The following is a 23,479-nucleotide window of genomic DNA, read 5'->3' as shown; positions in this document are numbered from 1 at the left end:
GAAATTCTGCAGCTCTGTGAAGAACTGGGATATTTTACTGATTTCTGAGGAAGATCATTGATATTTACTAAGCTTCACTGGTTTCATTAACCAATGGAGAAGAAGGAACCTCTCTTTCATTCGCCTCTCTCAAGGTTTCTTCCTTTCTCCTTATATGTTTGAGTTTTTCCTCGTCTTCCTATGAGCTTTGTGCTTGGTCGGGAACCTCCTGTTGTGTGGGCCCGTGAAGCCCTTTGCGTAGTTGTTTGTGATATTGTGTATGGTGTCAGGAAAGAAAGACAAGCTAACATAAAGTAGTGCAAAAACTTTTTTTGGTGGTTTTATTCTTCAGAAAAGCAACAGTGCATTCTGTTACAATAATCACAAAAGGCTTCTGTGATCGTCTTAGGACTGATGGATTTGAGTACAGTTTTCAAGTTCAATTGATTCATATATTTTGATCAATATAAAATCATCCATCCATTCTTTCATCTTACGGACGGGAAGGGGCAGACGCTGCTGTACTGGCCAGGGATGGGACAGACCCCATCAGTGTCGATGAGGCAGACACTGCTGCACTTCCCAGGGATGAGGCAGACCCCATCAGTGGCTATGGGGAAGACGCTGCACTTCCCAGGGATGAGGCAAACACTGCTGCACTTCCCAGGGGCCCCATCAGCCCAGCCAATACAACCTTCTTTACACCATCAACCACCTGCAAAGTGACCTTCTGGGTTAAAATAATCCACAAATGTGAGACAGATAGCTCTTGTAGCCAGGAAATGTACATCTTAAGTGTCCACTTACCTGCTGAGACACAGCCCTGCCATAGCGCATCTGGGTGGCAAAATGCTCACAGTTGTAAGTGGTGAGATTATATGTCACCGTCTCGCCCACCCAGGACAAGGCATCCTGCACAATCTGTGCAGCTGTACGAGGTTTGTTCTGTAGACCCTGGTCATTGTTGACTCTCCAGAAAGATTTCCCGCACACATCTTTAAGATGCTCTCGCCTCACTTCTCCCTCCGTGTCAGTCATCGCGTTGGTTACATCTACTTCAGCTAAAAATAAGATGATTGATAAGGCAAGAATGTTGAGATTTGTTAGACAGCTGTGCTGAAAATTACATCATCTTTAATGTTATGTCTCTAAGTGATAATCTTTAGTTTTGCAGGGGTTTTTGAACATCCAATGGGAGTTGGGGATACTAATGGCGGGTTGGCGAACGATAACTCCCATAGCAACTGTTGCAGCAAGGTGATCAGGTGTCACTCATTGACATGACAATTCATTCATTGCTGTGTCACCTATTGGGCTGGATACTAGTGGGATGAATTTTGTTCTTCAATAATGATCCATGGTGTTCTGCTTCAGGATTGGTCAGTATTTTGCATCACATGTTAGTCATGACAGATGAGTGAAGGAGTGACTTACTAAGTGCTACCAAGTGAACAACTTCACCATTTCCAATACACACAGCCCAGTGCTTGAACCTGACACGGTCGATTTCTATCAGGTCACCAGGCATCTGGGAGGAAAATAAAACAACAGTTTGGTTTCATTAGAAATTGTACAGTTTTTGTAAACAAAGCTGTCTACTTGACTTGACTATGACTGAGACTCACACAAGCATGTTACAGATAAAGGTACAGTTTAACCAAAGCCAAACATTTAGTTGTTTTCCCATGAACTGCTTTATTTATTTGGATTGGAAACAAATCTGTATTCTATAATTGCATATATAGATGTTGTATTGGTAATATAAAACAATTATCATATGAACTCTTTGAAATATTTTACCAACCAGAGGCTGATCCATAGCAGTTAAATTTGATTTCAACTTTCCAGAGAACTCTCAGCACCTAGAGGAACTAACAAAACAAAAAAAATTAAACAAAACATGACTTCCAATCCGTTTAATGAATTATCAAGATACTACAAAGTATTTCTGCTAAACAAATGGAAGAAGGTAATCAGGTAGACTTTGGCCTTGGTACTGGTAAGAACATATGAAAACTATGAATCTCAGCATTGTAGATTTCTTCTTTATTCTGTTTCCAACTTGTGATGTTTTTCTTCTTATCACTCTGGTCGGGAATGACAACAACATGACACAGTTTTTCAACTTTCCAGTACAGCTCGGCCTGGGGAGAGCATCTGCATATAGAAGTCATCCACCTACAACCAAAGCCTTCAGTGAGTCAAACACATCTCCCTGATGTGAGAGAGTAATAACTTGTGCCATTATCAATAATCCTTGACACTATTGTGCTATTTACTAGCACAGTAAGGGCGTGTGCATGTAGACGCTGAGTCGTTTAGAAACTTAAACTAGCACAAACACATAACTGCTTTGGGCTCATATATGACAGTAAATTGCAACATTTACATCAATGTAAATTGATTGAAATTACACTTTAGTACATTCCAAAATGTGTCCTTTTCTTTATAATTCAGTAGACTAGCAGAAATTTTGTAGTAAAATCTCCACTGGTTAGTGAAGTACTGGCACAGGATGGAGTCTATCATCATATTCCCCATTGCATTAATGGATTAGTTCAGATAATGTAACATTGACTAAAACGGTTAAAAACCAACACTATAATAACATCTTCATCAACCGTGTAAGAATCCTCAGCACAAATAAACTTCAAAGAAAGGAAACAATAACATGTCCGAAGAATTTCTATCTTTTCTGCTTCAAACATTTCCCTTTCTGCGTGAATGAGACGTTTAGGAAACTTCAGATTTCAGATAAATTCTTTGGTATTTATTGTGGTTGAGAGAACTCATTTAATACAGAAAGTGAAAGATAAGTTGTGCCTTTGTTAAGAATTCCCGAGACTTCCATGAAACTGCAATTCTGGTTTGGTTACTGAGGACAATAGACAAAGAAAAGCACCAATTATCTTTCACTTTCTGTAAAATATGAATCATTACTTAAAGTATAGCAGTTATGCGTTTATTCTTGTACTAGTTTCAGTTTCTAAATGACTTAAGTATACATAGTTAGAATACTATTTATATGATTTCATGAAATCCCCGAAAGGGCGGGGTCGGGAATTTTCCTGATGTGTCTGTAAAGCCCTTTGAGACATTGTATGTGATATTGGGCTGTACAAGTAAAACTGACTTGACTTAATAATTACATGTACAAAGATGTATTAAATGTACATTTCTCAATTTCCACTCTCAGCTTTAAGAGATCACCACTACAGACGGAAGGCAAACAACTTACTTATCATAGCAATCATATCATACAAAGTCTTACTTATCATAGCATGAATTCAAGCACTCAACCTTCCCTTACCGTAAACTCAGACGATGTGTGTGTGTTTGCAGCAGCTTTCCAAAGTCATTTAACTACTATCTGAGGAAAGAGGGTCTCCCACAGAACACATGCTTGTGGGTGTAAAACTGAAACAGAACTTTTAGTCCTCCTCTCTCTCTCTTCCGCGTAACCGTAATCGTAACAAGGTGGCCTCACTCCTATAAATCTGGTAGAGATCGCCATAGCAACAACCCTGTGACTGTGCGCTTCGAAATTTGCGGAGCTGACCTAACCCAACGCCCAGACGTTCCACACCCCTGCTTTAGGGAATAAACTGAGTAATGGGACATTGTGAAGTTTCCCGTAACTGTTCACTCACTGCCACGTCAAATGCTTGATCCCAAAGAAAGACCGCCCCCAAAAGTTGAAACTTGAAACTGGAATTTAAAGTGTAATGGAAAATGACTGTCCAAGCGTAGCATTAGTCTGTTAAGAGTACAAGGCAGAACTTTGAATGATTTAGGATTCAAAACTTCTCTGTGATTGAAACCCTTCAGTTTGAAAAGCATTCATAATGAACTGAACAAAGAAACAAAAACAATCATAAAGCCATAAAGCCCTTTGAGGAGTTGATTGTGATATTGTGCTCTACAAATAAACTTATTTACTCAGATATTTGACTTTTTTCCTAACAAATGACCAGGACAATGAAACATATTGAAAGGAATACAGTTTGTTCTTGCCTTGTCATTTAAAGAAATAAAGTTTAACATAAAATAGTGAACAAACCGCAAAGCCACAGTGCGTTCTGTTGCAAAAAAACACAAAAGGCTTATGTGATCATGTTAGAGCTGATGGATTTTAATACACATTTAATACACATTTTTCAAGTTCAAATGTTCATTCATCCACACTCTAAAAACAAAAGCATTGGCTCAACAAAAAAAATTAACGCAACAGTTTGCATCAATCTTTTTGAGTTACTACAACTTCTAATGAAATTATGTTTAACCAACAAACTACATTGAGTTAGGGGAATTAGCATTTCCGCTACAATCAAACGTATTTTAATTACCGCTTACTTAATAATTGGTAGCATTAACACAAGTTTTAAAGTTGATTACTCAAAAAATGTAGTTGCATCAACTAGTTTTTCCAAACTGTAAGTTGTATCACAATAGTAACCAAAGTCCAATTTACAATACAAATATCTCACCTAACATAGACATAAAAGCAACATTGGATGAAATGAGCAAATGAATTTGGATTACACAATGTAGTTGACAGTTACACAAATAAGCAATCAATCATGATTTTCCTCCCCACAGCACAAATGAAAAGCCCTCTCTAGCTGAGCAGATTTGTCAAATGAAACTTTATCATTCTTCACTGTTATGCTAAAATAAAGGGTTGGATGGCCAAATTACACTGCTAAATATGACTAGCGTTAGCTACATATAGTAGTACAACATATTCAATCAACTGTATTAGCAGGTGTAGCCTAACGTCTGTGCATGGGTCCACTATTGGTCATATTACAATTGAGAATATGCCCAAATACATTGCTTTAGTAGAATTTATTTGTAAATGAAATTATAGTCACCTTGAAAATGTCCTTTGTTACTTATTTCTTTAGCTACAGGTCCTCTAACACACAGTCTTAACTGTCTGAATCTCCAGGCATGTTACGTGGGGGGGAGGGGACTTGAACTCAAGGTGGAGAAAAATTAAGTTACCAAGCCAATTTCATTAAGTTACTACAACTTCAATTTTGTTTTGAATCAATTAACGCAGAAATTTGAGTCTAAATTACACACAATATTAAGTTGATGTAATTACCAACATTATTATGTAAACACAACTCATCAAAATAATGTTTGCAACTTAAAAAATTGATCTAAATCAATAAATTAGAATTTTTATCTTGCAACCATGCATCTAATTAATTGGTGGTAAAAGGTCCCCTGAATTACTTTTTAGAGTGCATATAAAATCATCCATCCATTCTTTTTACTTTTTTTTCCCCAATTGTGACCCTGCCATAGCTGAGAAAGACCCCACAACTGACGCTCCCAACAGGACTTTTCCAACGCCCTTTGCAGCCTCAACAACCTGCAAAGTGAAATCACACACATAGAATCTTAAATAACAAAATTTGGAAGGTGATGATCTTACATTAACATCTCCACTAATGTAAGACAGATCTCTCTGAGCTCTCTTTGCCAGGAAATGTACTTCTTAATCAAGTGTCCACTTACCTGCTGAGACTCTGCCGTGCCATAGCGCACCTCGTTGGCAAAGTGCTCACAGTTGTTACTGGTGAGATTATATGTCACCTTGCCCTCCCGGGACAAAGCAGTCTCCACAATCTTTGCAGGTGGGTGAGGTGTGTCTCTATCGTCTCGGCTGTTGTTGACTTTCCAGGTATCGTTTCCGACCACATGTTTAAGACTCTCTCGCCTCACTCCTCCCTCCATGTCAGACATCATCTGACTCGGACCTGGATGGCCTGAAAAAATAAGGTGTTTAATGAGGCAAGAATGATTTGATTTGTTTGACAGCTGTAATAATCATCTGTAATATTATGATCCATGATGTTCTGCTCCAGGAGTCACTATTTTGCATCACACGGCCATGGTCGATTTCTATCAGGTCACCAGGTTTTGGTTTCTTAGGAGGAAGAAAACAGTTTGGTTTCGTTAGAAATTGTACATTTTTTGTTTACCTGACTCGACTATGACAGAGTCACACAAGCACAAGCATGCTACAGATAAAAGTACAGTTTCAGTTCTTGCTTCCTATTGGAGTCGTTGTTAATTTGAGATTTGTTTCACACTTTAACACCCCTGGTGTCATAACCTGTCAAAGTTGTAATTAAGTGTTTCATTATCATCAAACTGGACTTCACTTGTTAGTTGTTATTGAAATATTTGACTTACCTGAGACTGGGCCATAGCAGTTAAGTTTGATTTCCACTTTCCTGAGAACTCTCAGCACCTAGAGGAACAAACAAAACAAAATATCACTTTGACCAATTCAAAGAATGAATGAAGTAAGTAAGTTAGGACCTCGACATCTAAACAAATCGCTATTCTGACAGGCTTGCTTGCAGTCTTCAAAGGGCATCACAAAGTTCCAGTCAAGCGGATGGTTGGTTGACCTGTTGGTGCTGCTTGTGAGTGGACCATGACAAAGGAGGTAGATATCTTTAGGGTTTTGACACCTGCATGCGTGCCATTGATCCATGTGATAGTAAATTATCTTTTAAAATATTTGTAAATCACACTATTTAGATCAATTCTTACTTGATTATTGTTGTTCTTCTACGCTTCTTTACCCTTATTTACTCTCCAATGTTTCCTTAATGCAAAGTAATTCATCTTCTACAGAAAGTGAAAGATAACTGGTGGTGGGTTTGCTTGTCACTGAGTCTATTGTCCTCAGTAACTGATGAACCAGAATTTCAGGCTTATGAAAATCTCTGGAATTCCTGGCAAAGGTTGGTAATCACACTATTTTTTCGTGCTGAGGATGCTTGCAGGGTCGGTGAAGATATTATCATTTTGTTGGTTCTAAACCGTTTTTTTTTGCTCTACTTTCAGTTTCTATATGACTCTCAGCACTTGCAAGTACATAGTTAATGGTCATTTATATGAATTCATTATATTCCTGAAAGTTGTTTATCTGCACAAGAATTCTGAATGATATGTTCAAAGATGTCAAAAAGGTACATTTAATTTTGAATGCACATTTTACATGTTCATCTCAGTTGACAATGTTGAACCATTTATCTCCACCAACAGCTTTAGGAGGTCATTACTAAAGAAAGAAGGCAAACAACTTACTTATCATAGCAATCAATATCATACAAACTCTTTCCTATCATAGCATGGGTTCTAACACTCAACCATCACTTACCGTAATGTCAGACGATGTGTGTGTGCAGCAGCTACACAAAGTGTGTCTGGGTAACTTCCTCGCCTCCTGTTTTCAACTTTACTTTGAGTCTGCTGGTGGGTGGGGCCATGTACAATAACGAAGCATGAACAAGACACATCCTTTAGACTTGAGGCTTTGTTTCATAGTAGTGTTGTTAATACAGAGCATTTGTAAGATTTCCTAAACGCTCTGCACCATAATGTACACAGACATTATGATTGATTCACTGACATTCATTACTTCTCAGTGATTAAGCTGGAGTGAAAACAACAAAAAAGGTTAGGGTGTCTCTGCGTGTGTATAAGGTGAAACTTGAAACTATAACCAAAATGTAGACCCTGGTCATTGTTGACTCTCCAGAAAGATTTCCCGCACACAACTTTAAGATGCTCTCGCCTCACTTCTCCCACCGTGCCAGTTATCGTGTTGGTTACACCTACTTCAGCTATAATTATAATTCAGTAGACTAGCAGAAATTTTGTAGTAAAATCTCCACTGGTTAGTGAAGTACTGGCACAGGATGGAGTTTATCATCATACTCCCCATTGCATTAATGGATTAGTTCAGATAATGTAACATTGACCAAAACGGTTAAAAACCAACACTATGATAACATCTTCATCAACCGTGTAAGAATCCTCAGCACAAATAAACTTCAAAGAAAGGAAACAATAACATGTCCGAAGAATTTCTATCTTTTCTGCTTCAAACATTTCCCTTTCTGCGTGAATGAGACGTTTAGGAAACTTCAGATTTAGGATAAATTCTTTGTTATTTATTGTGGTTGAGAGAACTCATTTAAACAATTATTACTTACTTATTATAGCAATCATATCATACAAAGTCTTACTTATCATAGCATGGATTCAAACACTCAACCTTCACTTACCATAAGCTCAGACGATGTGTGTGTGTTTGCAGCAGCTTCACAAAGTAATTTAACTACTATCTGAGGAAAGAGGGTCTCCCACAGAACACATGCTTGTGGGTGTAAACCGGAAACAGAACTTTTCGTCCTCTTTCTCTCTGCTTCTGCTTTCTTCCTCTCCTGTCAAATCCCTACATGGTCATGTTATCACACGGCCTCACTAGTATCACTATGGTAGAGAACACAACAACGCTATGATACACAGCCCAAGTGTACAGTCTTTCTTTCCCTTTGCCCTTCCTTTCTCGTTTCTTTCCTTATTCCTAAAGGGATTCAAAAAAAAACAATTTCAAACTGTTTTCCTGTATTTTTGTATGGTAGCCACACAAACACTTGACCGAAATGATACATTTATGCTTTTTGGATGTGCAGCTGTGGTCAACTGGGGTGAGAGAAGTGACAGTTGCAGGGCAGATTAGAGCAGGGCGTTACCCGGTAAAGAGTGTGAGACTGTTTTTGGTCTGATGAAGAGGAGGACTGGGGAAGCTTATATTTGGGTGTGGGATTTTTCCTCCTTACAGTTCTTGACCCCAATGTGATGCTCCACTGAGGCGCTCTGAAAATGATTTGGAAATTTTCTTTTCATCCTGCGTGAATAGATGAGTCTGTTTATATTTTGTTTGTACAGTGACGAAGGGAAGCTTATATTCATTAGGCTATAAGAGAGCAGAACGGATCAACATATCCTGAAAGTAGTTTATGTCTGACTTACAAAAGAATGACTCTGAATATTGTTATTGTCACATCCGTATGTATTTTAATTTGATCTGTAAAGCAAAATATAAAAAGCATGAAGCAAGAATTTATATTATCACTCTGGCACTAAATTTGGTAGACAGAACTTTAATTGGATTCAAAAACTTCTCTGTGAATGAAACCCTTCAGTTTGAAAAGCTTTCATAATGAACTGAACAAAGAAACAAAAACAATCATAAAGCCATAAAGCCCTTTGAGGAGTTGATTGTGATATTGTGCTCTACAAATAAACTTATTTACTCAGATATTTGACTTTTTTCCTAACAAATGACCAGGGCAATGAAACATATTGAAAGGAATACAGTTTGTTCTTGCCTTGTCATTTAAAGAAATAGGTTTAACATAAAATAGTGAACAAACCGCAAAGCCACAGTGCGTTCTGTTGCAAAAAACACAAAGGGCTTATGTGATCATCTTAGAGCTGAAAGATTTTAATACATATTTTCCAAGTTCCACTGGTTCATATATGCATATAACATCATCCATCCATTCTTATCACTTTTTTCCCCCCACTTGTAACCTAGCCTGAGCTGAGACAGACCCCAGAGCCGACACTCCAAACAGGATTATTCCAACGCCGCCTTGCAGCCTTAACCACCTGCAAAGTGAAACCACAGATCTAGAATCTTAAATAAGAACATTGGGAAGGTGATGATCTTACATTAACATCCCCACGAATATAAGACAGATAGCTCTCTTTGCCAAGAAAGCAATGAGGGTGGAGAAGGAGAGCGAAAGCACTGAGGGACAATGAGGGCAGTGGCTTGAACCTGAGACAGACATGGAGGTTTGACATTCCACAAGTAGAGAGAGGAGAAGATGGCAATGCTGTGATCCGGCCTCGAGGGGAGGCTGCTTGCTGGTTGAGCAGAGGGAAACTGTGTTGGTCCTCAATGTATGATAGTCGGCCACGGGGGGGCGGCAGAGCTGAATGAGTTCATCCAGAAAAGGTTTGGGGAAGTGCAGGAAGGCTGCACGGGCTTGAGTGAGCAGAGGCAGGTTGGAAGCATTATTTTACATATAATCATGTGAAGCATGTGAGCTATTCTGGAAATAAAATTTTTATTAAGAAACACATTTCAATTTCTTCCTTGAATGTAAATGTTGCGTGTGTAGGGAAGACTTCTGTCTCCTGAATCATCGGTCAAAATCCCAGGCTTTGTTGTTGTGTGGCTCGAGGAACGCAGAGGACAATTACCAAGCTGCTAAACGGAACGCCCTTTCATTTCTGCATCATCCTGTGGTAGAGAAACCTTCCTCGGGCCAAATGCAGTTAGATCCCCTGTCCGAATGTTTATCTCGTAAAGCAATTGGCTTGAATTCCATTTCCTCACTCCTATTGAGGCTCTCAAACTAGGTTCCTCATCACATTTCCTCTAGACTTTTCCTGTTTCTCTGGACACCAGTGTTACACCTAACATCGCCATTACAGTGTGATCATATGTGGCGTTAAGCAGGACTTCTGTTTCTTGACTCCCAATTAAGGTTTTGAATCAATTTGTATAATTGAGATCAATCCTAAAAGTAATTTGAAAAAGTTATCAGTTATTTGTCTTTATTGCGTCATTGGATAAATACTGTTTTGGTTTGATCACAATGGTTTCTGGAGTTTACATCTTACCTCAAGTAAAAGGACTTCTTGTTGTCATATTCATGTGTGTTTGAATTTGATCTGTAAAGTCACATTTTAAAAAGCATCCATGATTTGTCTAAATTTATGTCATCACTCTGGCATTAAATTTGGTTCACAAAACTTTGAATTGTGAAGGATTCAAAACTCCATTTAGTTTGAAACACATTCAGTGACAATTCATTATTAACTGAATAGATAAACAGCATAAATAAGCACATCATGAACTGTCGTGAGTGTGTTTTCCCAAAAAGTATCCATGAGGTAATATTCTCCATATCGAGGTTATAGTAGTCCTGAATCCACAGCATGAAATTCTGCAGCTTTGTGAAGAACTGAGATATTTTACTGATTTCTGAGGAAGATCATTGATATTTACTAAGCTTCACTGGTTTCATTAACCAATGGAGAAGAAGGAACCTCTCTTTCATTCGCCTCTCTCAAGGTTTCTTCCTTTCTCCTTATATGTTTGAGTTTTTCCTCGTCTTCCTATGAGCTTTGTGCTGGGTCGGGAACCTCCTGTTGTGTGGGCCCGTGAAGCCCTTTGCGTAGTTGTTTGCGATATTGTGTATGGTGTCAGGAAAGAAAGACAAGCTAACATAAAGTAGTGCAAAAACTTTTTTTGGTGGTTTTATTCTTCAGAAAAGCAACAGTGCATTCTGTTACAATAATCACAAAAGGCTTCTGTGATCGTCTTAGGTCTGATGGATTTGAGTACAGTTTTCAAGTTGAATTGATTCATATATTTTGATCAATATAAAATCATCCATCCATTCTTTCATCTTACGGACGGGAAGGGGCAGACGCTGCTGTACTTGCCAGGGATGGGACAGACCCCATCAGTGTCGAGGCAGACACTGCACTTCCCAGGGATGTGACAGACCCCATCAGTGGCTATGGGGAAGACGCTGCACTTCCCAGGGATGAGGCAGACACTGCTGCACTTCCCAGGGGCCCCATCAGCCCAGCCCATAATCCAACCTTCTTTACACTATCAACCACCTGCAAAGTGACCTTCTGGGTTAAAATAATCCACAAATGTGAGACAGATAGCTCTTGTAGCCAGGAAATGTACATTTAAGTGTCCACTTACCTGCTGAGACACAGCCCTGCCATAGCGCATCTGGGTGGCAAAATGCTCACAGTTGTAAGTGGCGAGATTATATGTCACCGTCTCGTCCACCCAGGACAAGGCATCCTGCACAATCTGTGCAGCTGTACGAGGTTTGTTCTGTAGACCCTGGTCATTGTTGACTCTCCAGAAAGATTTCCCGCACACATCTTTAAGATGCTCTCGCCTCACTTCTCCCTCCGTGTCAGTCATCGCGTTGGTTACATCTACTTCAGCTAAAAATAAGATGATTGATAAGGCAAGAATGTTGAGATTTGTTAGACAGCTGTGCTGAATATTACATCATCTTTAATGTTATGTCTCTAAGTGATAATCTTTAGTTTTGCAGGGGTTTTTGAACATCCAATGGGAGTTGGGGATACTAATGGCGGGTTGGCGAACGATAACTCCCATAGCAACTGTTGCAGCAAGGTGATCAGGTGTCACTCATTGACATGACAATTCATTCATTGCTGTGTCACCTATTGGGCTGGATACTAGTGGGATGAATTTTGTTCTTCAATAATGATCCATGGTGTTCTGCTTCAGGATTGGTCAGTATTTTGCATCACATGTTAGTCATGACAGATGAGTGAAGGAGTGACTTACTAAGTGCTACCAAGTGAACAACTTCACCATTTCCAATACACACAGCCCAGTGCTTGAACCTGACACGGTCGATTTCTATCAGGTCACCAGGCATCTGGGAGGAAAATAAAACAACAGTTTGGTTTCATTAGAAATTGTACAGTTTTTGTAAACAAAGCTGTCTACTTGACTTGACTATGACTGAGACTCACACAAGCATGTTACAGATAAAGGTACAGTTTAACCAAAGCCAAACATTTAGTTGTTTTCCCATGAACTGCTTTATTTATTTGGATTGGAAACAAATCTGTATTCTATAATTGCATATATAGATGTTGTATTAGTAATATAAAACAATTATCATATGAACTCTTTGAAATATTTTACCAACCAGAGGCTGATCCATAGCAGTTAAATTTGATTTCAACTTTCCAGAGAACTCTCAGCACCTAGAGGAACTAACAAAACAAAAAAAATTAAACAAAACATGACTTCCAATCCGTTTAATGAATTATCAAGATACTACAAAGTATTTCTGCTAAACAAATGGAAGAAGGTAATCAGGTAGACTTTGGCCTTGGTACTGGTAAGAACATATGAAAACTATGAATCTCAGCATTGTAGATTTCTTCTTTATTCTGTTTCCAACTAGTGATGTTTTTCTTCTTATCACTCTGGTCGGGAATGACAACAACATGACACAGTTTTTCAACTTTCCAGTACAGCTCGGCCTGGGGAGAGCATCTGCATATAGAAGTCATCCACCTACAACCAAAGCCTTCAGTGAGTCAAACACATCTCCCTGATGTGAGAGAGTAATAACTTGTGCCATTATCAATAATCCTTGACACTATTGTGCTATTTACTAGCACAGTAAGGGCGTGTGCATGTAGACGCTGAGTCATTTAGAAACTTAAACTAGCACAAACACATAACTGCTTTGGGCTCATATATGACAGTAAATTGCAACATTTACATCAATGTAAATTGATTGAAATTACACTTTAGTACATTCCAAAATGTGTCCTTTTCTTTATAATTCAGTAGACTAGCAGAAATTTTGTAGTAAAATCTCCACTGGTTAGTGAAGTACTGGCACAGGATGGAGTCTATCATCATATTCCCCATTGCATTAATGGATTAGTTCAGATAATGTAACATTGACCAAAACGGTTAAAAACCAACACTATAATAACATCTTCATCAACCGTGTAAGAATCCTCAGCACAAATAAACTTCAAAGAAAGGAAACAATAACATGTCCGAAGAATTTCTATCTTTTCTGCTTCAAACATTTCCCTTTCTGCGTGAATGAGACGTTTAGGAAACTTCAGATTTAGGATAAATTCTTTGGTATTTATTGTGGTTGAGAGAACTCATTTAAACAATTATTACTTACTTATTATAGCAATCATATCATACAAACTCTTACTTATCATAGCATGGATTCAAACACTCAACCTTCACTTACCATAAGCTCAGACGATGTGTGTGTGTTTGCAGCAGCTTCACAAAGTCATTTAACTACTATCTGAGGAAAGAGGGTCTCCCACAGAACACATGCTTGTGGGTGTAAACCAGAAACAGAACTTTTCGTCCTCTTTCTCTCTGCTTCTGCTTTCTTCCTCTCCTGTCAAATCCCTACATGGTCATGTTATCACACGGCCTCACTAGTATCACTATGGTAGAGAACACAACAACGCTATGATACACAGCCCAAGTGTACAGTCTTTCTTTCCCTTTGCCCTTCCTTTCTCGTTTCTTTCCTTATTCCTAAAGGGATTAAAAAAAAAACAATTTCAAACTGTTTTCCTGTATTTTTGTATGGTAGCCACACAAACACTTGACCGAAATGATACATTTATGCTTTTTGGATGTGCAGCTGGGGTCAACTGGGGTGAGAGAAGTGACAGTTGCAGGGCAGATTAGAGCAGGGCGTTACCCGGTAAAGAGTGTGAGACTGTTTTTGGTCTGATAAAGAGGAGGACTGGGGAAGCTTATATTTGGGTGTGGGATTTTTCCTCCTTACAGTTCTTGACCCCAATGTGATGCTCCACTGAGGCGCTCTGAAAATGATTTGGAAATTTTCTTTTCATCCTGCGTGAATAGATGAGTCTGTTTATATTTTGTTTGTACAGTGACGAAAGGAAGCTTATATTCATTAGGCTATAAGAGAGCAGAACGGATCAACATATCCTGAAAGTAGTTTATGTCTGACTTACAAAAGAATGACTCTGAATATTGTTATTGTCACATCCGTATGTATTTTAATTTGATCTGTAAAGCAAAATATAAAAAGCATGAAGCAAGAATTTATATTATCACTCTGGCACTAAATTTGGTAGACAGAACTTTAATTGGATTCAAAAACTTCTCTTTGAATGAAACCCTTCAGTTTGAAAAGCTTTCATAATGAACTGAACAAAGAAACAAAAACAATCATAAAGCCATAAAGCCCTTTGAGGAGTTGATTGTGATATTGTGCTCTACAAATAAACTTATTTACTCAGATATTTGACTTTTTTCCTAACAAATGACCAGGGCAATGAAACATATTGAAAGGAATACAGTTTGTTCTTGCCTTGTCATTTAAAGAAATAAAGTTTAACATAAAATAGTGAACAAACCGCAAAGCCACAGTGCATTCTGTTGCAAAAAACACAAAGGGCTTATGTGATCATCTTAGAGCTGAAAGATTTTAATACATATTTTCCAAGTTCCACTGGTTCATATATGCATATAACATGATCCATCCATTCTTATCACTTTTTTCCCCCCACTTGTAACCTAGCCTGAGCTGAGACAGACCCCAGAGCCGACACTCCAAACAGGATTATTCCAACGCCGCCTTGCAGCCTTAACCACCTGCAAAGTGAAACCACAATTCTAGAATCTTAAATAAGAACATTGGGAAGGTGATGATCTTACATTAACATCCCCTAGAATATAAGACAGATAGCTCTCTTTGCCAAGAAAGCAATGAGGGTGGAGAAGGAGAGCGAAAGCACTGAGGGACAATGAGGGCAGTGGCTTGAACCTGAGACAGACATGGAGGTTTGACATTCCACAAGTAGAGAGAGGAGAAGATGGCAATGCTGTGATCCGGCCTCGAGGGGAGGCTGCTTGCTGGTTGAGCAGAGGGAAACTGTGTTGGTCCTCAATGTATGATAGTCGGCCACGGGGGGGCGGCAGAGCTGAATGAGTTCATCCAGAAAAGGTTTGGGGAAGTGCAGGAAGGCTGCACGGGCTTGAGTGAGCAGAGGAAGGTTGGAAGCATTATTTTACATATAATCATGTGAAGCATGTGAGCTATTCTGGAAATAAAATTTTTATTAATAAACACATTTCAATTTCTTCCTTGAATGTAAATGTTGCGTGTGTAGGGAAGACTTCTGTCTCCTGAATCATCGGTCAAAATCCCAGGCTTTGTTGTTGTGTGGCTCGAGGAGCGCAGAGGACAATTACCAAGCTGCTAAACGGAACGCCCTTTCATTTCTGCATCATCCTGTGGTAGAGAAACCTTCCTCGGGCCAAATGCAGTTAGATCCCCTGTCCGAATGTTTATCTCGTAAAGCAATTGGCTTGAATTCCATTTCCTCACTCCTATTGAGGCTCTCAAACTAGGTTCCTCATCACATTTCCTCTAGACTTTTCCTGTTTCTCTGGACACCAGTGTTACACCTAACATCGCCATTACAGTGTGATCATATGTGGCGTTAAGCAGGACTTCTGTTTCTTGACTCCCAATTAAGGTTTTGAATCAATTTGTATAATTGAGATCAATCCTAAAAGTAATTTGAAAAAGTTATCAGTTATTTGTCTTTATTGCGTCATTGGATAAATACTGTTTTGGTTTGATCACAATGGTTTCTGGAGTTTACATCTTACCTCAAGTAAAAGGACTTCTTGTTGTCATATTCATGTGTGTTTGAATTTGATCTGTAAAGTCACATTTTAAAAAGCATCCATGATTTGTCTAAATTTATGTCATCACTGTGGCATTAAATTTGGTTCACAAAACTTTGAATTGTGAAGGATTCAAAACTCCATTTAGTTTGAAACACATTCAGTGACAATTCATTATTAACTGAATAGATAAACAGCATAAATAAGCACATCATGAACTGTCGTGAGTGTGTTTTCCCAAAAAGTATCCATGAGGTAATATTCTCCATATCGAGGTTATAGTAGTCCTGAATCCACAGCATGAAATTCTGCAGCTTTGTGAAGAACTGAGATATTTTACTGATTTCTGAGGAAGATCATTGATATTTACTAAGCTTCACTGGTTTCATTAACCAATGGAGAAGAAGGAACCTCTCTTTCATTCGCCTCTCTCAAGGTTTCTTCCTTTCTCCTTATATGTTTGAGTTTTTCCTCGTCTTCCTATGAGCTTTGTGCTGGGTCGGGAACCTCCTGTTGTGTGGGCCCGTGAAGCCCTTTGCGTAGTTGTTTGTGATATTGTGTATGGTGTCAGGAAAGAAAGACGAGCTAACATAAAGTAGTGCAAAAACTTTTTTTGGTGGTTTTATTCTTCAGAAAAGCAACAGTGCATTCTGTTTCAATAATCACAAAAGGCTTCTGTGATCGTCTTAGGACTGATGGATTTGAGTAAATTTTTCAAGTTGAATTGATTCATATATTTTGATCAATATAAAATCATCCATCCATTCTTTCATCTTACGGACGGGAAGGGGCAGACGCCGCTGAACCCAGGGCTGCGACAGACCCCACCAGCCCAGCCAATAATCCAACCTTCTTTACACCATCAACCACCTGCAAAGTGACCTTCTGGGTTAAAATAATCCACAAATGTGAGACAGATAGCTCTTGTAGCCAGGAAATGTACATCTTAAGTGTCCACTTACCTGCTGAGACACAGCCCTGCCATAGCGCATCTTGGTGGCAAAATGCTCACAGTTGTAAGTGGCGAGATTATATGTCACCGTCTCGCCCACCCAGGACAAGGCATCCTGCACAATCTGTGCAGCTGTACGAGGTTTGATCTGTAGACCCTGGTCATTGTTGACTCTCCAGAAAGATTTCCCGCACACATCTTTAAGATGCTCTCGCCTCACTTCTCCCTCCGTGTCAGTCATCGGGTTGGTTACACCTACTTCAGCTAAAAATAAGATGATTGATAAGGCAAGAATGTTGAGATTTGTTAGACAGCTGTGCTGAATATTACATCATCTTTAATGTTATGTCTCTAAGTGATAATCTTTAGTTTTGCAGGGGTTTTTGAACATCCAATGGGAGTTGGGGATACTAATGGTGGGTTGGCGAATGATAACTCCCATAGCAACTGTTGCAGCAAGGTGATCAGGTGTCACTCATTGACATGACAGTTGACACCTGTGTGTCATTGCTGTGTCACCTATTGGGCTGCATACTAGTGGGATGAATTTTGTTCTTCAATAATGATCCATGGTGTTCTGCTTCAGGATTGGTCAGTATTTTGCATCACATGTTAGTTATGACAGATGAGTGAAGGAGTGACTTACTAAGTGCTACCAAGTGTGCAACTTCACCGTTTCCAATACACACAGCCCAGTGCTTGTAGCTGACACGGTCGATTTCTATCAGGTCACCAGGCATCTGGGAGGAAAATAAAACAACAGTTTGGTTTCATTAGAAATTGTACATTTCTGTAAACAAAGCTGTCTACTTGACTTGACTATGACTGAGACTCACACAAGCATGTTACAGATAAAGGTACAGTTTAACCAAAGCCAAACATTTAGTTGTTTTCCCATGAACTGCTTTATTTATTTGGATTGGAAACAAATCTGTATTCTATAATTGCATATATAGATGTTGTATTAGTAATATAAAACAATTATCATATGAACTCTTTGAAATATTTTACCAACCAGAGGCTGATCCATAGCAGTTAAATTTGATTTCAACTTTCCAGAGAACTCTCAGCACCTAGAGGAACTAACAAAACAAAATATCACTTTGACCAATTCAAAGAATGAATGAAGTAAGTAAGTTAGGACCTCGACATCTAAACAAATCGCTATTCTGACAGGCTTGCTTGTTGTACACGCTGTAGAAGCAGAGTCTCAGTATGACATCATGTAGGGGGTCTTGACCCATCAGGATTTGTGTTAACATGGTGGTTGAGTGGCTAAAGTGCAGCAGTCTTCAAAGGGCATCACAAAGTTCCAGTCAAGCGGATGGTTGGTTGACCTGTTGGTGCTGCTTGTGAGTGGACCATGACAAAGGAGGTAGATATCTTAAGGGTTTTGACACCTGCATGTGTGCCATTGATCCATGTGATAGTAAATTATCTTTTAAAATATTTGTAAATCACACTATTTAGATCAATTCTTACTTGATTATTGTTGTTTTTCTACGCTTCTTTACCCTTATTTACTCTCCAATGTTTCCTTAATGCAAAGTAATTCATCTTCTACAGAAAGTGAAAGATAACTGGTGGTGGGTTTGCTTGTCACTGAGTCTATTGTCCTCAGTAATTGATGAACCAGAATTTCAGGCTTATGAAAATCTCTGGAATTCCTGGCAAAGGTTGGTAATCGAACTATTTTTTCGTGCTGAGGATGCTTGCAGGGTTGGTGAAGATATTATCATTTTGTTGGTTCTTAACCGTTTTGATCACTGAACTAAGCCACTAATGCATTGGGGATATGATGATATACTCTTTACTCTGCCAGGAGACTAACAGAACTAGTGGTTAATGACGTACTGGCACAATGTACAGTTAATCATCACCACATTCCTCTTTGCATTAGTCAGAATCTCTGTCAATCAAAGTCTAGTCGAGCCTAGAATCATAAACCTGAAATTCTGGTTCAGGAGTTACATGCACAATAATCTGAGAGACAAATAGAGCCTCCAGTTTGACTTCCTGTAAAAGATGGATCATTAAGTAAATGGCACATTTTGGCAAGTAACTAGGGGTAATAGGTGAAGAACCAGCAGTAATGAAATAAGATTGATTATTTACAATTATTTAAATGTTGAGATTGACTAACCACAGATCCCAAAGCAATTACATTTTTGCTCTACTTTCAGTTTCTATATGACTCTCAGCACTTGCAAGTACATAGTTAATGGTCATTTATATGAATTCATTATATTCCTGAAAGTTGTTTATCTGCACAAGAATTCTGAATGATATGTTCAAAGATGTCAAAAAGGTACATTTAATTTTGAATGCACATTTTACATGTTCATCTCAGTTGACAATGTTGAACCATTTATCTCCACCAACAGCTTTAGGAGGTCATTACTAAAGAAAGAAGGCAAACAACTTACTTATCATAGCAATCAATATCATACAAACTCTTTCCTATCATAGCATGGGTTCTAACACTCAACCATCACTTACCGTAATGTCAGACGATGTGTGTGTGCAGCAGCTACACAAAGTGTGTCTGGGTAACTTCCTCGCCTCCTGTTTTCAACTTTACTTTGAGTCTGCTGGTGGGTGGGGCCATGTACAATAACGAAGCATGAACAAGACACATCCTTTAGACTTGAGGCTTTGTTTCATAGTAGTGTTGTTAATACAGAGCATTTGTAAGATTTCCTAAACGCTCTGCACCATAATGTACACAGACATTATGATTGATTCACTGACATTCATTACTTCTCAGTGATTAAGCTGGAGTGAAAACAACAAAAAAGGTTGGGGTGTCTCTGCGTGTGTGTAAGGTGAAACTTGAAACTATAACCAAAATCTCCCATTAAGATTCACATAAATTCTTCTTTATTCAAAACAAGTACAACCATCAGCGGAAGATAGGATTATAAATTCTCATTAAACCATCATGTTATCACATTTGATAAGTTAATAACAAGGGTCTGAAACTCGATCTACCAAGACACGTCAAACACAATTGTTTAATGACATTAACTTGATATTAAATCCCATAGCCTTTCTTTGAGGCATAATATATCAATATTTGATGGTTTTTTGTTAGATCGCTTGTTGTAAATGTGATGCTGGTCAGCTGCAATACCCTTTGATTTTGTTTTACGATGTTAATATTATCTCATAATTATCAGCTGCTGTCCTATTTCCACATATTTATTATCCAGTCAAGGCATTATGAAGGGAGCCCAACACAGTGAGGCCCATTTAGTCACAATCAAGAATCCTACCATAACATTTACCCTGAATTCCATATTTAAACATGTCGTTTTGGCACAATGGATTTTACACGATGGAATCCTTGATACGTCTTCTATTGCATTGGTGCTCGTATGTGTTGTTTGTATACATTTTAAAAAGGCATGAAAAACATCAGGTTTTTGTCTCAGTTGTATCGGCAAGAAAAAACTTCATCAAAACCTCCAGCCACTAAATCACTAATGCTCACACGTGACTTGAGCCGGCTGTGCTACCGTGACTGTGAGTGGTTCAGTGTCAGTCATGTTATGCTGGTGGTGTTAATCAAGCCACTGAGCAGACGACCCTGGAAATCCATCACTGCTTGTTCTTCCTGTCTTTATCCTTGCCTCCAAACAGAGCTCCTATTAGAGCCACCAAGCCCAAACCCACGGCTGCAGCCACCGCCGCCACTGCCGCTACTTCTCCTGCCTTGCACACCTGTAGGGACACACATAATTAATTTAGACTGGTGAATCACAATGAGGACTGGGTGAATACAGCTTCATTTAAGCCTCCTGTTTCATTTTCAGATGACATCACAAAAGATATTTTTCCAAGCGCATTTATGGATTCTTATCAGGATCTAATGGAAATTTCAGCAAATTCTCTATGAAGTATACTTAAAAAGTCCTACCTGTCGAGACTCAGCTTTGCCATAGCGCATCTCATTGGAAAAGTGCTCACAGTTGTCCCGGAAGACACAGTAGGGCACCTCCTTGCCCACCATTGCACGGGCGTCCCTCACAATGTCCTCAGCGGGGCGCGGCTCGTACTTCTTGTCCAGGCTGTTGTTGATTTCCCACTTGTTGGTTCCGACCACATCCCACAGTTCCTGTCGCCTCACCAAAGCTTTCTCAGTTATGACAGACATCATGCTGCTGGAGCCTGCACCTGCAACCTCAGCTGAAGATGAAATGGAAAAAGAATTATGTTTCTACTTTTTAATCCCTATAGGGAAATTCATCCTCAGCATTTGACCCCTACTAACTACTAGGGGTGCTCTGGCTGGGGACCAAATCCAGATCTACAGTCCAGAGGGGGGGACTCAAGGGCACTGGCAGGAGCATTTACCTAACAGACATGTTTTGATAGTGAAACTGGAGTGGCTGGACGAAACACAGAGGGGCCTTATGTGTCATGTCCAGGGGTTTACTGAGTTTTGTGAATAATAATTTTGCCCTAATGGGTATTAGAAGAGTTAGGATGAGGTACAAATGTTGTTATGTTGTCAGAGGGATTAGCTCTGAATGGTTTTGTGAGGCAGTGACTTACAAGGGGGTACCATGTGAACAACGAAGCCATCGCCAATATACACAGCCCAGTGCTGATAGGACCCACGGAAGATTTCTATCAAGTCCCCAGGCTCTGGCTTCTCATCATACTTGGATTGAAAGAAAGAGAAAATAAATGCCTGACTGAACAGCAGATTGCAGAACATTTGATTTGACTAGGCTCTCTGACATAATCACAACTCAAACTAATTGTATGAGGGGCTGCTCAGGATTTAAATAGACACTCACACATACATGCATTATACTTACATACTAGATATATGAAATGCTTAAATTCATACAAGTATCTGAAACACTCATTCACATCTGAATACAAAAATCTGAATTACAAAAATAGAAAAAGTTTAGATACATGTGCAAGTGTTTCACATGTCTTTGTATAAAAGATTCAAATGTGTATGTTTGCGTTTTTCAGTTACATGTATGTGTGCTCTTACATGTAGGTGTGCGCGCTTCTCACGTGATTTACGAGACATTCTTTGTGGTTGAATATGTAGGTGTAACTTGTATATATTGTGATCAGTCTGCAGTCGTAATTGACAATCGCAATGACGTCATTGATGCCACCTGCACGCGGAGTCGGTTTTCAGCGCCTGAGTAAAGTATGTTGTAAGTGCCGTGAGTAAGTGATAAGGAATTTCTTACCAATGTTGGAGCCATCAGTGTGTTGTCGTCTTCAAGGTTTCCCTCTTTCTAAACGACACAGCGCCTGGGAGAGATCTTTTCTACTAGATAAAGAACAACAGAACAGCATGTTTATGAAGGAGAAATTGTTCTTACACATGGTCGATGAATGAGGACAGTGTCTAAATACATCAGAGCACACAACAGTTGAATTGTCACGAGTTTTTCCGACATTTCTCAGCCATTACAAACAAACAACCTCTACCCTGAGCGGTCAACATTACCAGCATGGCTTCAGTCAGCTTCACTAAACATCACTAAACAATGGAGGATGATCATACCTTTAGGATGGTGTTACAGTTGAACTATCGTTAAGTTTTAAGAGTGTCGTTTTTATTTTACCTTTTCAATGCTTAATGGAGAGCTTTGACAACACGAAAGAGACCGCGCCCCCAAATGTTACCGGCCACAGATCAGCTGATGGTGTAACGTCAACACTGCCCCCGAAAGCAAGCCTTCAGAATAAAATGAACGCACTCGCAGCTAATTTAATAAAACCACAACGTCAAAATCATGTTGCCAACTATGAGGTCGCCGGTAATTATGTCATGATGAATCATAGAAATCGGCTATATGACTGTTTCAATTCAGTCAGCTGTGTGTGTGCCTTAATTAAGTAAGAATCGGGACGTCTCGCCAGTGTATATGCATTTATTTTGTAATTCCAGTGTGTAGTTAATTGGTTGTGGAGTTTATTGTAATCCTGTACAGTTTTATTTTGTACATCTGTTTTACAAAAAACAAAACATTTGTTCATGAAAAACGTTGAGTTTGTAGGTATAATTTTATTTCCTCGTGTACATATGTATTCCTTCATGTACATACACTTCTACTTGCATTTCTCCAGATTCATTGCACATACCTGAACATTGTTGATTTTGTTTCTCTTATTTTTTATTCTATTACTAAAATGTACTAAATATATAATGTACTACATATATATATATATATATATATATTTCAATAATACAGGCGTAATATAAAATACTGTGCACTTCATTGCAGCACAGTGAATTCTTAGAATGTTTAAAAATACTTGGTTAATAAAGTAATGTTCACAATAGTTAATAATTCTGATTCTGACGGCTGTCCAGTAGATATGTAGACTTTAACAGTCAGTGCCACTAGATGTCGCCCGTGTCATCTTTGTTGGCCCTC

General features: G+C 38.9%; 4 protein-coding genes across 19 annotated transcripts; all 4 read right to left on the bottom strand.

Moving 5' to 3' along the window:
* Positions 1–294: 294 nt before the first annotated feature.
* On the bottom strand, positions 295–8,117 carry LOC143008027 (phospholipase A and acyltransferase 3-like). 5 transcript variants are annotated; one of them, XM_076159568.1, is made up of 5 exons: positions 8,079–8,117; positions 1,784–1,850; positions 1,414–1,507; positions 787–1,040; positions 295–709 (listed from the first exon to the last, which is right to left on the bottom strand). In XM_076159568.1, the coding sequence occupies exons 2-5, from the start codon at positions 1,796–1,798 to the stop codon at positions 590–592; spliced, it is 483 nt and encodes a 160-aa protein (XP_076015683.1). In that variant the 5' UTR covers positions 1,799–1,850; positions 8,079–8,117; the 3' UTR covers positions 295–589. The 5 variants fall into 5 exon arrangements, with proteins under 5 accessions (XP_076015683.1, XP_076015682.1, XP_076015684.1 ...); XM_076159567.1 differs by lacking the exon at positions 8,079–8,117 and adding an exon at positions 7,169–7,405 and having other exon boundaries at positions 1,784–1,841; XM_076159569.1 differs by lacking the exon at positions 8,079–8,117 and adding an exon at positions 3,290–3,632 and having other exon boundaries at positions 787–1,034.
* On the bottom strand, positions 4,827–14,043 carry LOC143008026 (phospholipase A and acyltransferase 3-like). Of its 6 annotated transcripts, none has more exons than XM_076159560.1 (5): positions 13,674–14,043; positions 12,594–12,660; positions 12,224–12,317; positions 11,597–11,850; positions 11,109–11,520 (listed from the first exon to the last, which is right to left on the bottom strand). In XM_076159560.1, the coding sequence occupies exons 2-5, from the start codon at positions 12,606–12,608 to the stop codon at positions 11,398–11,400; spliced, it is 486 nt and encodes a 161-aa protein (XP_076015675.1). In that variant the 5' UTR covers positions 12,609–12,660; positions 13,674–14,043; the 3' UTR covers positions 11,109–11,397. The 6 variants fall into 6 exon arrangements, with proteins under 6 accessions (XP_076015679.1, XP_076015680.1, XP_076015675.1 ...); XM_076159559.1 differs by having other exon boundaries at positions 12,594–12,967; positions 13,674–14,042; XM_076159564.1 differs by lacking the exons at positions 11,109–11,520; positions 11,597–11,850; positions 13,674–14,043 and adding exons at positions 4,827–5,362; positions 5,509–5,759 and having other exon boundaries at positions 12,594–13,499.
* A 2,661-nt stretch (positions 14,044–16,704) lies between these two features.
* On the bottom strand, positions 16,705–19,795 carry LOC143008041 (phospholipase A and acyltransferase 3-like). 4 transcript variants are annotated; one of them, XM_076159593.1, is made up of 5 exons: positions 19,560–19,795; positions 18,076–18,142; positions 17,707–17,800; positions 17,071–17,324; positions 16,705–16,993 (listed from the first exon to the last, which is right to left on the bottom strand). In XM_076159593.1, exons 2-5 carry the CDS (start codon positions 18,088–18,090, stop codon positions 16,883–16,885), a joined length of 474 nt encoding a protein of 157 aa, XP_076015708.1. In that variant the 5' UTR covers positions 18,091–18,142; positions 19,560–19,795; the 3' UTR covers positions 16,705–16,882. The 4 variants fall into 4 exon arrangements, with proteins under 4 accessions (XP_076015708.1, XP_076015707.1, XP_076015710.1 ...); XM_076159592.1 differs by having other exon boundaries at positions 18,076–18,133; XM_076159595.1 differs by having other exon boundaries at positions 16,705–16,978; positions 18,076–18,133.
* A 128-nt stretch (positions 19,796–19,923) lies between these two features.
* On the bottom strand, positions 19,924–22,747 carry LOC143008040 (phospholipase A and acyltransferase 3-like). Of its 4 annotated transcripts, none has more exons than XM_076159589.1 (5): positions 22,664–22,747; positions 22,283–22,365; positions 21,618–21,726; positions 20,980–21,248; positions 19,924–20,783 (listed from the first exon to the last, which is right to left on the bottom strand). In XM_076159589.1, the coding sequence occupies exons 2-5, from the start codon at positions 22,295–22,297 to the stop codon at positions 20,661–20,663; spliced, it is 516 nt and encodes a 171-aa protein (XP_076015704.1). In that variant the 5' UTR covers positions 22,298–22,365; positions 22,664–22,747; the 3' UTR covers positions 19,924–20,660. The 4 variants fall into 4 exon arrangements, with proteins under 4 accessions (XP_076015704.1, XP_076015706.1, XP_076015705.1 ...); XM_076159591.1 differs by having other exon boundaries at positions 22,283–22,362; positions 22,664–22,724; XM_076159590.1 differs by having other exon boundaries at positions 22,283–22,362; positions 22,603–22,707.
* Positions 22,748–23,479: the final 732 nt, after the last annotated feature.

This window comes from Genypterus blacodes, unplaced genomic scaffold, assembly GCF_046128005.1.
Source record: "Genypterus blacodes isolate CSIRO-AG114 ecotype Tasmania unplaced genomic scaffold, CSIRO-AGI_Gbla_v1 ptg000098l_1, whole genome shotgun sequence".
Lineage (NCBI taxonomy): Eukaryota > Metazoa > Chordata > Actinopteri > Ophidiiformes > Ophidiidae > Genypterus > Genypterus blacodes.
This window is presented reverse-complemented; position numbering and strand designations above follow the sequence as displayed.